The sequence below is a fragment of the Pygocentrus nattereri genome, chromosome 11, assembly GCF_015220715.1.
Source record: "Pygocentrus nattereri isolate fPygNat1 chromosome 11, fPygNat1.pri, whole genome shotgun sequence".
NCBI classification, from domain to species: Eukaryota; Metazoa; Chordata; class Actinopteri; order Characiformes; family Serrasalmidae; genus Pygocentrus; species Pygocentrus nattereri.
The window spans coordinates 33,469,591-33,486,969 of NC_051221.1; the positions used below are offsets into that span (position 1 = coordinate 33,469,591).

Below are 17,379 nucleotides of genomic sequence, written 5' to 3' on the forward strand. Positions count from 1 at the left end.
ACTATTATTAAGATTGGATATAAAAACTAAAAAGTGTAGCTTCGCTGGTGGTTTTGGATAGTGAATAAGATGGCTATGATTGTGTTGTAGACACTGTGACCCCTGGTTCCTATCAGAACCACTGTAAAGAAATCTGTGTAAGTTTCTCCACAGTTAATCATTTCACACCAAACCTCGAATGACTTTATTTTCACCTCACCGCTGGAACTGCAGAGATTTTGAAAAGTTGGTGGAAATCCCCTTTTAAGCTATTGGTTTCTTTGTGACTATCAGAAGACGTGTATCGAGAAATTGTTTTCGAAATTTATACCAGACTTGCGTGACATTCTGCACACTTGGGTGTTGTCATCCTACACGCGCTGTTGGTGTGGTCAGGACATGTCATTTGGGGGCTGCTGTCCTCGGGGTTTGTCAGGCACTGTGGGTGTAGGCTGTGCAGCATCTGTGGAGGCTGGCCCTCATCCTCCTCTCCAATCACCCACACCCAGCCATTCGAGCTCACTCGGCTTGACCAGCCGGCCATTGTGCTCTCCTCTTTCTTCTCCTCCTCCTAAGAGAGGCTGCCCCAGGTGAGCTGAGCTCCGGCCGAGATGTCCACAAATCCAGGCAGGGTCAAGAAGGACGAAGGCTTTCTCGGGAAGCTCGGAGGCACGCTGGCTCGAAAGAAGAGGTCAAAAGAAGGTAAAACGGTTGGACGGTCGCTAAACGAAGCCTGAAAGCAGTCTTGAGTGTCGTTTTGTCTCCAGTCATCCCTGTGTCCCTGTCCATGCGGTTGGAATTACATTCACATCTCCGAGTCGTCTTCAGGGTTCACAGCGTGGAGTGTGTATATGTGTATGTGCGTGTGTGAGAGAGAGAGAGAGAGAGAGAGACGAAGCTTAAGTTGTCTTTATTCGTCAGTTTATTGCTCGAATTTTCCCGTTCCACCTTAAATCGTAAGGCAGCTACATTCTGGCTGACAATGTAACTGAGGCGCCAGAATGTAATCGCTGTATTTAAGGTGAAACGGGAAAATTGGAACAACAAGTTGGCGAAGATGCTGCCTTCAGCCTGGGGTGTGCAGGCTGCTGTTACCTTCTGTTACCGCGAGAAACCTACAACTGGCACTTTAAACATGAGAAACTATCACGTTTCTTTAAAGAACATAATCCCAGCAGGGCTTCCTGCTGTGTTTATTGTGGTTGTACATTGAGAAAAACACGGGAATAAACGTACATGTTAGGCTAATACAGCGCGCGTGAGCTGTGAGGTCAGAGCCTCCACTCAAGCCACGTACACTGACAGTGGAGTTGATGAAATCGACAGAAATAGACGTGACACTATGCCCGGAATGCCGGACTGTCAAGACAAAGGCTGAATACTTATTTCTTTTGCTTTAACATCCATAGACGTGTAACTGCTCTGAAGGACAGGCAGCTTTGACGGCGAGTTTCTACTAATATTTAAATTCCTACTTACAGAGCCATTTAATTCGACACTGCCCTGCTCTCCCTGTCTGTTGTGTGAACAGCTGCAAAGTGTGTGTGTGTGTGTGTGTGTGTGTGTGTGTGTGTGTGTGTGTGTGTGTGTGTGTGTGTGTGTTGACACTTTTGTCGCCCCCCCACAGACCCTGTAAGAAACAGAAATGTGAGCAGTGTTAGTCTCTGTAAACACAGACTCATTGACACCAGGCTGAGGGAGTTTAAACAGCAGCCTGTTTTCAGGCCTTTAGATGAAGTTGAAAATCACAGTCATGTCGGTTTCAGCAGATATTTAAAAAATATTCGCATTGTACAGATGTCTCCCTCAGGGTCGCGGAAATAATGTTATATTTCTCTGTAAATCCAGGTGACTTTAGTCCCAATTTTACATTTTATAAATGTTTATGGATCAGCATCGCTATCAGCATTGACACACATTTGCATGGAAAGTACTGGCCGGCAGTTCCCATAGAGATACATCCTTATTGATGTTCGTATAGCAAAACGGCATCACAGCGCCCCCTTCAGTACAAATGGGAAGATCATTTTTCATATTTCTGACCATTTGTCCTTTGTAGTTTTAGACAGTAGCACCAGTGCTGTAATGGACTGCCTGTCAGAATTATTGGCACCCTTACAAGCTAAATGAAAATAAAGAAATGACATCTGGTTATTGGCTTGATCTCACAATAAACAGTGAAAGATCAAGCTGATGGTGCATTCAGTCTCCAAGTTGCCAACAAACTATTTGGCTTGTGAGAACACCCAATGTTCTGTCATTAAACCACAAACATAAGTGCCTGAACTTTGAACCATTGAATATTCTATTGGACCCAGCCTGAATGTTCAGATGAGACAACATGAAGCTTTTTGGCTTCAGAGATTGACTTGATGGGGATAGAGTGAAACTAGCCTTATCTACACTGCTCAAAAAAATAAAGGGAACACTTAAACCACACAATATAACTCCAAGTAAATCAAACTTCTGTGAAATCAAACTGTCCACTTAGGAAGCAACACTGATTGACAATCAATTTCACAGCTGTTGTGCAAATGGAATAGACAACAGGTGGAAATTATTGGCAATTAGTAAGACACACTCAATAAAGGAGTGGTTCTGCAGGTGGGGATCACAGACCACTTCTCAGTACCTTTCTGCTTTCTGGCTGATGTTTTGGTCACTTTTGAATGTTGGTGGTGCTTTCACACTTGTGGTAGCATGAGACGGACTCTACAACCCACACAAGTGGCTCAGGTACTGCAGCTCTTCCAGGATGGCACATCAATGTGAGCTGTGGCAAGAAGGTTTGCTGTGTCTGTCAGCGTAGTGTCCAGAGGTTGGAGGCGCTACCAGGAGACAGGCCAGTACACCAGGAGACGTGGAGGAGGCCGTGGGAGGGCAACAACCCAGCAGCAGGACCGCTACCTCTGCCTTTGTGCAAGGAGGAACAGGAGGACCACCGCCCTGCAAAATGACCTCCAGGCAGGCCACAAATGTGCATGTGTCTGCACAAACGGTTAGAAACCGACTCCATGAGGATGGTATGAGGCCCCGACGTCCACAGATGGGGGTTGTGCTCACAGCCCAACACCGTGCAGGACATGGCATTTGCCAGAGAACACCAGGATTGGCAAATTCGCCACTGGCGCCCTGTGCTCTTCACAGATGAAAGCAGGTTCGCACTGAGCACATGTGACAGACGTAACAGAGTCTGGAGTCACTGTGGAGAGCGATCTGCTGCCTGCAACATCCTTCAGCATGACCGGTTGGGCAGTGGGTCAGTAATGGTGCGGGGTGGCATTTCTTTGGAGGGGCGCACAGCCCTCCATGTGCTCGCCAGAGGTAGCCTGACTGCCATTAGGTACTGAGATGAGATCCTCAGACCCCTTGAGATATGCTGGTGCGGTTGGCCCTGGGTTCCTCCTAATGCAGGACAATGCTAGACCTCATGTGACTGGAATGTGTCAGCAGTTTCTGCAAGATGAAGGAATTGAAGCTATGGACTGGCCCGCCCGTTCCCCAGACCTGAATCCGATTGAGCACATCTGGGACATCATGTCATGCTCCATCCACCAACGCCACGTTGCACCACAGACTGTCCAGGAGTTGGCGGATGCTTTAGTCCAGTTCTGGGAAGAAATCCCTCAGGAGACCATCCGCCACTTTATCAGGAGCATGCCCAGGCGTTGTAGGGAGGTCATACAGGCACGTGGAGGAAACACACAATACTGAGCCTCATTTTGACTTGTTTTAAGGACATTACATCAAGTTGGATCAGCCTGTAGTGTGTTTTTCCACTTTAATTTTGTGTGTGACTCCAAATCCAGGCCTCCATTGGTTAATGAATTTGATTTCCATTGATTTTTGTGTGATTTTGTTGTCAGCATGTTCAACTTTGTACAGAACAAAGTATTCAATGAGAATATTTCATTCATTCAGATCTAGGATGTGTTATTTGAGTGTTCCCTTTATTTTTTTGATTAGTGTATGTGAAGTGTGGTAGTGGATCTGTGATGTAGCAAAGCCATTTTCTTCCAAAGGTCTGGGAGGTTTGTTAGGACACATGGCATTATTGATTCAAATATTAGCAGACTATGTCATATTCTGGTTCTCTCTACCAGGAAACAGAGACAAGGTCGTGGCTGGATCTTACAGCAGATCAATGATACAAAGCAAACCTTCAGATGCACACAAAAAAATGCAATGGCCATTCCATTATCCTGTCTAAATCTTGGGTCTCTGAAGGATCTGGAGAGATTTTATTTGGAGGAACAGATGCCTTTGAGATGTTTGTTCCTCAGCAGTAAAAGACAGAAAAAAACCTTATAGTATAGTAGTTATGATGTGGATTTTGATAACTTTTTTTTTTGAGTAAAAACATGTTCGATTTCTCTTATGTTTTCTGTGAAAGAATAGACTGAGAAACAAGCAGTAGGAGTTCACAAGGGAGAAGGTAGAAATGAGCATAGTGCAGCCAGCGTTGCTGTCAGAGGGTCTTTAGTTTGGACCTGTTGGTTTACAAAAGTGTTACATACTTCTATTACTCAAAGCTAAACTATGTAAGATTTTGGTGATTTGGAGACCACTCTGGTGGAAATGTGTAATTGCACACAAAGTGCAGAAGAACTTCTGTAGCATCAGTTGTGCTTCAGACCCTCATGAGAGGAGGAAACTGATGACTGTGAGTGTATGAAAGAGTGTTCAAAGAGAGCTCAGTCAAAACTTGGTGCAAGTTATGTATTCCAATAATGTAAGTGAAATATCTACTATTGTCTTCACATCTTCATTAGTATAATGTTGATTATGCATTTGAAACCTAAACATTGAGTCAGATCTTTTTTGTGTATGTGCATGTGACTTTAATATGTAAAGATGTATGATGTCGCCTGAAAAAACTCCTGTGAAATCTGACCCAACACCTCTGACTTTAAATGATTATTTTAGGCTTTGCAGGGTGACTCGCAGCAGTGCACGCACTATTTTGATGTTTTTTTTTTTTGTTGTTGTTGTTGTTGTTGTTTTCCCCTGACTCATTAATGCTTCTTCTCTCAATTTTTAAATCTTTTCAAATCTAACATAGTGCTCCTTAAGAATAACTCAGTTCTTATTGTTGTCTATAGTTACTGAATAATAAGCCCAAGGATGTAATAAGACTGGGATTTTAAGGGGTTAATACTGAAATAGTGAAAGGAATAGCACACTTTACTGTGGTACAAATAAATGTCCTGGTCCTCTCAGATAAGCGTAGAGGAAGTGTGTGTCTGTAACATGTCAGAATCTTTACCCAAATGTCACACATGTCACTATAAATGCAATTGTGTAAACGCAAGTCATTGTCTTCCACATACTTGTAATAATAGAGTTTATTAACTATATTGTCTACAAGTGCCCCTGAAGAAAGTAAGTGCATTACTTTTACTCTTTAATCCACTATTCAGTTCTATGACTTTCATTTAGAAACATGCTAATTGTGTTGTAGCCTAATTACCTTTTTTTTTTTGTAGATTTTTGCTTAGGTTGCTTGTAGTTCATGCTTACAGCAACTTTGCTCATAATGGATTTTTAATATTATTTTTATTATTTTATTATTTTTCTTAAGCTGGATCAAATTCTGCTGGATGTCATAATGAAACAGGTCACTGAGACACTGTAACAGGCAGGGGTAGGCAACATGTTATTTTCAGGATAAATTATGCCACAGTATGCTTTTTTGAGTATGTCACGGTCAGAACTTTTAGAACACTGAACAACTGCATTTCTCATTAACAGGATTAGTACCTGTAAACACCAAGCAATGTACAGTGTATAGTAACAAATATCTGATTGAATGTTTACCAATTATCTTGTTTTATTTATTATTTTGTTTCCAATCATGTTATTTTCCTGTTTCTTCTTAAATAGTTTATTTTTTTATCATTCTGAATTTTGACTCGTAGTGCTCATGTTTTCTGTAGGCTTTTTGTGTTTTTGATTTGGTCCATTCCAGTTTGTTCACAAGCAAAAAAAGAAAAAGTAAATATTCTGACACATACCAAGTATTTCCCACTCTTAGTGATAGGGGTCAGCAAGCTGAATTTAAAGTAGCAGTAGCAATATTTGGCCACAAAATGAACATGTGTTAAATGTGTTTATAAAGTTGAAGAAATACATTGGCTTTTTTGACTGGTTTGGTGGCCACAGTAACACAGTCTGTAGCCTCTAGAAATAATAAGAGCTCAATGTTCTCAGTGAGCTTAACACTTGTTTGCGTTCAAACTTTAAATGCCTTACAATACACTGCTTCCTATTTTCACTGTAGTTCTGTTTTGAAGGAATGGATGCGTTTCTACTGTTAAACAAGGTAGCATTTCAGTCTATTCAACTTTTATCCTTACAATGGCAAAATCAGCACAGCTTAGTTGACCTATAAAGACAGCACACATTTTCCTGATTAAACTCACAAATGTCCCTATGCATCCCTACGTTTCATTGTTTTCCAATATGTTAAAAATGAATAAATAATAGAAATTCTGCAGTGAAATTTGCTGAAAAATCTGCCACATTTAAGTGAGTTCTCTGAAGAAGATGTATTAACTTATTTTCACTTAGACAATCAACAAAACATTTCATACATCTAAACGTCATTTGACTGGAGGTCATACGACCACATTCGACTGTAAGCCTCTTCTTCAGGAAATGAAATAGCAAAAACTGATCCTAGGTCAGCACATTGAGATCACAGCCTGCTTGTAAGAAAGCAGGAGTAGTATTGATTGGTTTTGGCTAAGTGGTGGCTGTGTAGGCTTGTGACAGCACCGTTAGATGCAGCTACTCTGTTTGGACTGCAGTCATTGCTCAACTGCACTTTGCTAATGGACTTGAACATGAAAGTGGTTTCAGAAGATTATGGCTGCAGTGCTTTTAGGAGATTTATAGCACCTCAGTAAGGGCCTTCAGATTAATTTAAACATTAAATTAATTAGTCAGGGCAGCACTACACACAACCCATTGCTAATAGAATAAGCAAAAGATTAACCCCTTAAATCCTAAGGGCTCTTAGTGACCCCCACTTTAATTATTTGCTCTTGTAACTATATATTGTTACTATTGCACAAAAACCCTGTGCCTCCATTTTTGTTTTTTTCACTCTGCATAATATGCAAATTTCAGTTAGTCTTTGCATTATATTAAAAGTTAATGAGAAATGGACCAATAGAAATGGTCCAAAATGACGTCTTGTTACATTACAAGCTAAAAATATTTCTTATATTGCCATTTTGGAGATACAAGCATAGTAGTTACAGAGTAATTTCTAGCAGTTACGAGTCAGTAATTGTATAACGGCCTATAATTCCTAGAGTTAGTTTTGATATGTTGGCTGTACAAATTTTAGGCTTACTTATGATGATTTATCAAACTTTAAAGACTCAAAATGGTTAAATTAGTCAGTGCTATTTATTAATAGCAAACGGCACTAGCCACAACTCTATAAGTTAATACAGACTTGTTTGATCATTACACAGCACTTTCTTATACACATGGCAACACCAGAATTATTGATATTATTGAGAATTTTCACTCTACCTGTGCAGAGACTCTCCTCTCTGAGTGTGCTGCTGCTGCGTCCTTTTGGCTTCATGTTTGTTATGGTCCGATGGTGTCTCCCTCTCCCCTCCTCTCCTCTCGCTTCCCCTGGTGAAACGGGATCAGTGAAGGGTGGGGGGTTGTGACATGGACAAAAATATCGTGTACTGACACTGGGTCCACTGCCATAGCCTCACTGGCAGCAACCCACCACATGCGAAAACGCATACCCCCAGACTTTCATACACGCGCCCGTTCTCTCGTCACTTTTCTTGAAGGGACCTGCTGGATCAAGGACAGTTTTTTGTGATATGGCTGGGCTGCTGTGTGGGACTAAGAAAAAGAAGCAAGGTAGAGTTTGTGGCGCAGAGAGTGCTGACTTATAGAGTCATTTATTTTGCTTATATGATATCTTAAATGTGAATAGCTGTTTGTCTGTTTGAATAGGCTGTTTGGTACAGCTCAGTAGTCTTAAGAGGGAATGCTGAGTATACTTATTGATCGTATTGTCCATTAACTCTGCTGTGGGAATTGATATTGGACTCCTGTGTACAAACTTACTGTAATTTTTGGAATTTGGTGATTATTGTATGCTCAACAAGCTGTAATTGCTTATGGTTGTCTGTTACATTTCAAATTAGTGTCTGCCCAATGCTCAAAGGTCCAGAGGTATTTATCTACTACAGTCACTAAGGGAGGAAGTAGCATAATTAGCATGAATGATTAGACAGTAATTATGAAGGAAATGCTGATTTGGTGCAAGATGCATGCTCCCTCTATAGACTGTTTACTAGAAGACTGTGATTAGATCTGAAATGTGTAAGAGCAGTGAAGGAGGGCCTGAGCTGACATTCTAACAAGTTGGAGCTGAAAGGTTAAATGGAATGAACCTGTTTTAGCTTTGGCTACATGTTTTCTTACCTCACAACCTTAAAAGGCCCTTTCAGACTGAGCCTCGTCTTAATAACAGGTCATGAATCAGCTTTTAGGGTTTTGGGGGTAATGGGAGCAGCAGCATTCTCTGATGTGTATCTGATACTTCAGTCTGACTCCACTCCCTATAAGAGATTCTGGTGTGGCAGCAGATGAAGTAGTTCCTGCTCACTGTGTGAACTCCAGTGAGGAAATGAGTAATTAGATTACAGTCGTGTTGCTATGGACATATGTTAGTGACCCCTACAGAGAAAGGGGAAGAAAGAAATATGAACAGCTGAGGGTGGGGTATAGTGTAACTATTGGTTATTCTGCTGCTCTGATCATGTTCACCACATCTCTTATCTAACTTATTAACTGAGGAAATGGTGGGCTACTACTGGAGCTTTAAAGAGGTGGATCTGACAAAGGTTTCATAAATACAGAAGTGGTAAAAGAGATTTCTACTCCTGTAGCTGCAGATAGACTAGAACACAGTCTGCAGCAAGTATACTTTGCTCAAATTTTGATCCAGCTAAAATTTTTAAATGCGAGCATCAGAGTTAATGAATGGATATGTGGTAAATCACAGGGAAGGAAAGCAGTCAGCAAATCCCAGAAAGTAATTTTCCTATTGCAGTTACATTTTTCACCAGTGGGTGGTGCATGTGCTTGTGTTTGACAGAAGTAACAGAGAAATTATGAATTGAAATATTAAATGTACAGCAAATATTTTTGAACATCAACATATGACCACTCAGGATAAGATGTGACTTTCCTTCTTAATGTCTTGTTTTCTCTCTGACCTTCTATGATACATAATGAGTACCTTAATAATGATTTCATTATTCGAACACTGGAACAGGTAAATCAGGACAGTTTCCAACTCTTTCTGCTCTTTGTGTATCTTTAGTGAGTGACCTTCATGAAGAGGGTAAGAATGCCATCAACGCTCCACTCCTCCCCTCTAGTGCTGAGCTGCTCCCAGAGGACTTGCTGCTAGGTAACACACTCCTCCTTCCTCATCAGTCACACACAATTACTGTTTACTCCCCCTTAAAACGGGAGGACTTCATTCACTTACACTGTGTCCACATCGGATGAATTCTCTGTCCTGGGTACTGAGTTTAGTGATACTTTAGAGCAGTTTCACTCTGACATTGAAGTGTGATTTGACAGCAAGTGCCACCATGTCTTGCTTCTGCAATAATTTGCTTTGCTAGATTTCCACCAGATTTTCACAATATCTGTATAATTCAATTTTCAAGATGTAAACAAACTCATTTTTCGGTGTTCAGGAATGGTATTTTGTAGAGAAAGTTACATAATTGTTTTTATAGTGGTGGTGACAGGGGTTGTAGTTTTTTTTCCTATACAAAATGACCACTGAACATACATGTGTCCTTTTTTAACGTAAGGTTGATCATGAGAAAACACTGGAAAAATCTGTTTCCTTTGGGTAGTACTATACCTTAAAATCGTGTGCTTGTACCTCTCAGTCATGAATGTTAAAATGTATGTTTTATGCTTTGTATCTTGTAATACCTTTCTGTAATGGAAGATTTGGACTTCTGGTTTCAAACGCCACTAATTTGAGCATTTCTGATTGGGATGTTTCTCTAGAATGGCGCACTTCACATCAAACCTCTCTGTTAGCACAAAATGTTTGTTTTTTTTGTTTTTTTACGTTAAATCCTGTCGGTGATAGCATTTCATAATACATGGACCAGCATAGAACAAAATCTTTTTGTATTAACTTCTATTAGAGGTTAAGTATGTTTTATTCTTTTCTATTCCAGGTTACCATTTTGGAGATCAGAGCTAGAGCTAAAAGATCAGACTTAGTCCTGGTGCTATTTCAGCTACACATCTGAAAATGCAGGCCTAAATATATTTAGATGCAGTTCCTCATGTAAAATCATTTGTCTTTGGGGACTTTTTAATGGTAGGCAGCAGCTGGATGACACAGAGCTGTGACTACACCCAGTGTTCCTCAGAGCCACCACTGACTAACAGCGCTAGGGAAAGATTAATCTGAGCTTACACACTGACTCATTAGCAAAACTTATTTTTGGGAGTGAAGGGGTGGAAGGTATATTTATGAGTGAAAGAGTATATACTGTATGTGCATGTGTGAGTGTGAGAGCATTTGTGTATCCTTTCCATATTCTCACTATACAGAGGAGAACGCTGAGAGGAGCATGTTGGATCCCACATCTAGAGAGGATCCCAAATTTAAAGACCTACAGAAGGTATGTTCATTATTACGTTCAGATGTTTCTCCATGTACGTTTTCTTTCTTTATATTCAGAGATTTTTATCTGTGCAGAACAACACATGCCAAACATCCTTTTCTCACAGGCCTCTGACTGATGAATGGGGCCATTAGAAGCCAAATTATGATGAAGCTGCTCATTAAATGGTTTTATCCTGTACCCAGGTTCTGATCGACTGGATCAATAATGAGCTGGAGGAAGACAGAATCATAGTTAAAGATCTAGAGGAGGATCTATATGATGGACAGGTGCTTCAGAAGCTGTTTGGTAAGAGTTTATTAAGAGAGTGTGCAGTAGGGAGACATATTTCATTCTTAAGGAATGAATTAGTTTAATTCACATAGGCATAAACAATGCCTATGAACTTAATGAATCGATTAGGAGTAGGAGGTATACAAAGGGTACATTAAATATATAAAAGAGGAAAAGGTGCGTAAAAGTCAATATCAGTATGACCATAGGATATGGAATTTACCGTATTGTGGATACAGTGAGAAGCCTAAAAATAGTTATCCACAAATATCCCTGTCGCCAACACAAAAAAAGAAAAGAATCCTTTGGGTTTCAGAGCTTAAAAAGGAACATTATAGGATTTTTCCACTTTAATGCCTTAACAAGCCCGAAGTTTTATTATTAAACATTTTATAACCTAAGAATAGCTCCGTTATTTTGCACTGAAGTCTCTGTAGTTACTGAATAATAAGCCTTTGTATGAAATAAACCTACAGTGTTAAGGAGTTAATAATAATAATAATAATAATAATAATAATAATAATAATAATAATAATAAATTAAATTTAAAAGCGCCTTTCATGACACTCAAGGACACTGTACAAAATGTAGGGTTATAAGGAAAAAAAAAACATCAACAGAAAGAGTAGGCTAATTTGAACAGGTAAGACTTGATTTGAAAAGAGGAAAAGAGTCAATGTTACGAATGTCAGGTGGGAGGGAGTTCCAGAGTTTGGGAGCAGAGCGGCTGAAAGCTCTGCACCCCATGGTAGTCAGACGAGCAGAAGGTACAGAGAGATGAATGGTATTATGCATTTTAATATTATCAGTAATAATAAAACTTTTTTGTATATATTAGACTCCAAAAAGCATTTTACAGGCTTTAAATAATTATTTCTATTGCCATAAAATTACTTAAATGCTCGTTCTCAACTAACACTTACATTAACATTTATGTGTCACAGTTAACTAGAATTGTAAGTGTGTTAGTGTCTTCCTTTCAAAATGCACCCAGTATTTAGCAACCTTATATTAATAGTGTATACTAGTGATGGTCTTCTGTGATGCAATGATTAGATTATAAATGTAATTTAAAGTGCTCCCACACCTCGATATCTTGGGCATTTTTGCTCTTTTACCTTCAGTGGCCATGTGGAAAGTGGTTTGTTGTGCTGAAGCAGGGTCACGTGGAGGCCAATGTGTATATAATATGACTGGCATTTACTGGAGTTAAAAGACAAAGCCTCTAAACACTAAATAGAGAAACAAATGTCAACGTATCAAACAAATACTTGAATATTTAAATTATTTGGACCAGCCCTAGAAGAATTGTGATTTGAGTTCATCTCAATATGAACTTCATCCATTTCTTCAGCAGGGTTTGAACATTTTTTGTTTTGTGAAAATAAGTCTTTTACATCTTTTTACAACAAGCAAATTTCAATATTGCATTTTTCTTCATTTTTAGAGGATCATTTTCAATTTACTTGCTGTATTTATCATATTTAAAAAAATAACAATGTTAATAATTTAACATTAATTGTTAATAAACTCAGTAATTGTGTATTAAAATGTTCAGGAGTTTGTTCTCTGTAGAGGATGTGCAAATTGACCAGGGGTGCAATAACAATGGGCCTCATTCTCCAACTGTTCTTAAGAAGAAATTTCTTCTTGAAACCCATCCAGTTTTCATGAAGATTCTTACATTCAGCAGGGTCTTCTTATTTGTAGTTTGTTCCTACGTAAGATCAGAATCTATGTACAATCAAGAACACAAAGGTGCGAACAGTTCTGCGGTTTTGGAACACGTCATGAATCTGACTTAGAATTTTTTAGTATCTTTCTCAAGAACAAATTGAAGAAAAAACCTTCAAGGCCTACTGTGGCAAAACTATGTGTGTTTGTCTTTCCTGTGATAGAGAAGCTGTCAGGCCGTAAGCTGAATGTAGCAGAGGTGACCCAGTCTGAGATCGGTCAGAAACAGAAGCTGCAGACTGTACTGGAGGCAGTAAATGAACTGCTCAGGCCTCAGGGCTGGACGATTGAGTGGGGAGTTGACTGTAAGTACGCACTGTAAGGAAGATGTTTCCACTTTTACTCACTTGTGGTTTATTTAGTCAGATGATTGCAGAGCTAACTGCCTCACATTGGTTTCTCTTCCCTCAGCCATCCACTCTAAGAACCTGGTGGCCATCGTGTATCTGTTGGTGGCTCTGGCCATGCACTATATGGCCCCCATCAGACTGCCTGAACATGTCTCTGTACATGTGGTGGTGGTTAAAGTGCGTAAGCATGTCTGAAGTACAGATAATTTGCTCATCCTATAGCAAATAGCCATATTTCTTCACAAGTCCTTTGTTTTCTACAGAAAAAGGAAGGAATCTTACAGACAGCTCAGGTGACCAAAGAACTCACAACTACTACAGAGTAAGTGCTTTTATTTAGTCGATTATTGCCACCTAGTGGTCATTTTGAAGTTTTCATTTAACGCTGGTATAATCCTTCCTCTTCTTTTGCAGGATGATGATGGGAAGATTTGGTGAGTAGATCAGTTGATAGTAAACTAAAATATGGTGTGTGTGCTGCAGTGAGACACCCTGTAAAACCTGAAATAATAATTTAAAAGTCAGAGGTGTCAGCTCCAATTTTGTGGGAGTTTTTTGGACCATATCATACAATTTTATGCATGAACATCACATGCACAGGCTGAAAAAGGAGGTCCAGCTCAGTTTTTAGGTCTCAAAAGCAAAATCAACACTATAATGATGAAGGTTTTATGTCAATAGTAGATAATACACCTACATCCTGGGAAGACACGTTCTTCACCAAGTTTTGACTTCTCTTTGAATACTTTTTAAACACGCTCAAATCATTATACTCATCCTGTCACTGAAGGGCCCCTAAGCACAACCCATGTTATGAAGTCTTCTTCTACATGTTACTACATGTATATGCAATTACATATTTATACTGGAGAGTGTAGCTTTAATGTAAAATTATTTTGTGTAAGCATCATGGAATTTTCACACAGTGCAAGTGACATCTGGCAAAAGACTTACAAGATCTGACACTGACTACATGTTCCACATTCACTATACTACAAATTTTTTGTGACTGCAGAGAGGGATGCCTTTGACACTTTATTGGACCATGCACCAGACAAGCTTAACGTGGTCAAGACGGTAAAATACTGTTTAAAATAATATTTTTTTGCAGCACAGCTCTATTGTTTTATAGATACCTTCTTGTAGTGCATTGTTTAGAATTGATGATAATGATTTATTGTCTCTTTCAGTCCCTGATCACATTTGTAAATAAACATCTGAACAAGCTGAACCTGGAGGTGACTGAGCTGGAGTCACAGGTGAGTCAGGCTGCAAAAGTTTCACGCTTCTCATGAACATATTCGCTTAAAATTTGGTGGTGGCACATTTTACTTATAAAATTGTGTTTTTTCTAAATGCTAGTGTTATTAAAAAGTCATGGATATGTCTGTATATGTAGACACCATGCCTGAAAGAGGTAGATCTTTTAATAGCATGTATAGCCTGTGCTGGAGCACAAAGAGCTTTATACATCTGTTAATATGTAGCCCTAAATGAGTGTTTATGACTGTAGTTTGCAGATGGTGTATATTTGGTTCTGCTGATGGGTCTGTTGGAGGACTACTTTGTGCCATTGTATAACTTTTACCTCACACCAGAAAGCTTTGAGCAGAAGGTGAGTGACAGACTGACCAGATGACACAGTGACTCCTTATTTAATCCTAATTCACAAACATGCCTCAGCTTGTCATGCTATAAGACCAGACATGGAACAATACCACTTTTTCTCCTATGATACCAATATTGAAACATTAAGTGTTGGTTGATACAATATAAAAAAATGACTAAACTTTAAAATAAGCAGTTTTTGTATTGAAGCACTTCACTTAAGATAAGCGTCTGAAAATAGGTCATACTCAAACTATTCAAACACTGTCCTACCCCAGAGGAAGAAATATACAGCTAACATCATCAAATCACACAGTGTGAGTGAGTGCTATTTCGCAATAGATTTGTTACAGGATTAGATCAGATCCATTCTTCTTTTCCTTTCGTTATCAGATCCAGCATTCACCTGATTCTGATACCCATCCATACCAGTGTACCATCTATACAAAACCGACTAATGTGAGGAGTAAGAACGTAAAATGCTTTTCTGTGTCTTTCAGGTACATAATGTAGCATTTGCTTTTGAGTTGATGCAGGATGGAGGACTGAAGAAACCCAAAGCTCGTCCAGAAGGTAATAAAAGGCTAGGTTTTTAGGTAGAGCAACAGACTTTTATAATATTCATGGAACTTACCCACAGGTATTCCAGACGTTAATTAACTAAACTATATTATTCAATCCATCCACTAGATGGCAACATTTGCTTTATCATGCAGACCAAATACAGTTCCCTGCATTTTTTCTGAACTTTTAGTCCTGGGGTGTCCAGTCATATCTGCAAAGCGCTGGTGTGGCTGCAGGCTTTCATTCCAAACAAGCAAGAATGCACCAGATTCAGTTGGTCTCTTCAACAGCTAATTGTGTGTTTCTGCTTCATTGGAATGAAAACCTGCAGCCACTTCAGCGCTTTGATAAGATTAGACACCCCTGCTCTGGGACATTTTCTTTTTGGCTAATTTAAACTACGCTCTTTAGTCACTGTTGTAGTCTGGATTTGATATCTTCAAAGTTGTTTACATAGCTGTTCTCTATACTCGTACTATGATCTGATCACTAAATCTTAGAAATTGCATTGCATTGTGTTTAGTCAGTTAGGCAAAAACTAAAAGGTACATATCAGTGTTATGAGCTAAACAAACTTCAAAATAACCACAAGGGCTCTTTGAACGATGGAATTTAGAACCACATTTAATTACCTAAGAACCATGTTGTAAAAAGAGATAAATAAATGTAAAAAATCTTTCACAGGTTTAAAGAAATGATAAGCTTTTATACCAATTAACATTATGTAGATGTTCTTTAAAATATTGTTCACACTCTCACATCTCATTTAAAAATGGTTCTCTAAAGAACCATGCATTGAAAGGTTCTTTGGGGAACCAAACGTGGTTTCTACTATGGTGTCATGCAAAGAACCTTTTCTGACACCTTTAGTTTTAAGAGTACTCTCTTCAGTAACATTAGGAGGATCAGTCTCCATTGTTGCCTGCTGCACATGAATGCTCGTGATTTTACATTACACGGTTGTTTAACTGTGGAGACTGTAATGAGTCTGTGTTGGACAGTATCCTAATTTCCTCATCACATACTTCACTGTGGTGTTTCATGGGGTTCAGTGAGAGAGAACTTGTCTTCATGCCCTGATAGTCAGTGCAGCATTGTCCTGCCTTACAGAACTACATGAATGTTTGCTCATATTTAGTCTTTATTCTTCTAAGTTAGCATTGGGTTGCTTATTCTCTCTGTTTTTTATGTGCTGAAACTGCCTGTATTTGTCATAGATGTTGTGAATTTAAACCTGAAGTCGACTCTGAGGGTCCTCTATAATCTCTTCACCAACTACAAAAGTGCCGACTGATGGAAGAAAGAGAGGTTCTCAGCGATTGAACCCTTGCCTTGTGCCTCGCTGATGCTGCACACACCACTTATCTTTAAAAGCGCAGTGTTTTATGTCGTCAGTCTGTTTTGGAAATTCAAATGCTGTTTGAATCACTGCAGAAGCTCAAAGGTAGCTGAAATACTGTACTGTACATAATCCACACATCAAGGCCTGCTGCTGTTTACAGTGCTAGTAACTGCTTTACTTTGAATGTTTTATGACATGTATGCTTTGTGTATTACATGACAGATATTATATCTTTATTATCACAATAATAACGCTGAATGTTTTTATAGCCTGTTCTTTTTTATATCAAATTGAATTACTTGTTCGGCATTTATTTCACTCAACTACAAACCTCAATTCCAAAAAAGTTGGTATGTGTGGGATAGTAAGTGAAATACTAATAAAAACAGAAACCAGTGATTTGTAAATCCACTTTGACCTGTATTTAAATGAAAACAGTACAAGACAAGGTATTTAATGTTTTATCTTATCAAATTTGTAGTTTTGTGTAAATATACATTCATTCTGAAATTTTTGTCTTCAGCATGTTACAAAAAAGGGTTAAGACCAATTTTACACTAAGAGGGTTGTAAAGTGTTTAAAACAAATCTTAAACAGGTGATGCTTGGACATAAAGGAGCATCCAAAACCTTGTCCATTATGGGCGAGTATGGGATGAAGCTCCTTTGTCAAAAAATGCATTTATAATCCAAAACATTGTTCCTCAATGAGTAACTGCAAGAATTTTAGATATTTCACATTCTACCGTGCATAATTTCATCCAAAAAAAAGACAACTAAATGGCCAAGCAATAAAAACCTTCATGTGTCTATGACAG

The 17,379-nt window shown here is 39.0% G+C and overlaps 1 protein-coding gene across 3 annotated transcripts; it reads left to right on the top strand.

Moving 5' to 3' along the window:
• Positions 1–93: 93 nt before the first annotated feature.
• parvb (parvin, beta) lies at positions 94–16,961 on the top strand. 3 transcript variants are annotated; one of them, XM_017706729.2, is made up of 13 exons: positions 94–681; positions 9,350–9,439; positions 10,618–10,688; positions 10,877–10,979; positions 12,863–13,003; positions 13,110–13,225; positions 13,312–13,370; positions 13,463–13,482; positions 14,064–14,125; positions 14,239–14,307; positions 14,562–14,663; positions 15,157–15,229; positions 16,438–16,961. In XM_017706729.2, exons 1-13 carry the CDS (start codon positions 591–593, stop codon positions 16,512–16,514), a joined length of 1,074 nt encoding a protein of 357 aa, XP_017562218.1. In that variant the 5' UTR covers positions 94–590; the 3' UTR covers positions 16,515–16,961. The 3 variants fall into 3 exon arrangements, with proteins under 3 accessions (XP_017562218.1, XP_017562221.1, XP_017562220.1); XM_017706732.2 differs by lacking the exon at positions 94–681 and adding an exon at positions 5,282–5,361; XM_017706731.2 differs by lacking the exon at positions 94–681 and adding an exon at positions 7,705–7,875.
• The last annotated feature ends 418 nt before the right edge of the window (positions 16,962–17,379 follow it).

Excerpts from the sequence above, each read along its gene's own strand:
- parvb (XM_017706729.2), top strand. The coding sequence starts at position 591 with ATGTCCACAAATCCAGGCAGGGTCAAGAAGGACGAAGGCTTTCTCGGG. Across the intron at positions 10,689-10,876 it reads AATTTAAAGACCTACAGAAG|GTTCTGATCGACTGGATCAA; the intron begins GTATGTTCATTA and ends TCCTGTACCCAG. Across the intron at positions 13,226-13,311 it reads TACATGTGGTGGTGGTTAAA|AAAAAGGAAGGAATCTTACA; the intron begins GTGCGTAAGCAT and ends TGTTTTCTACAG.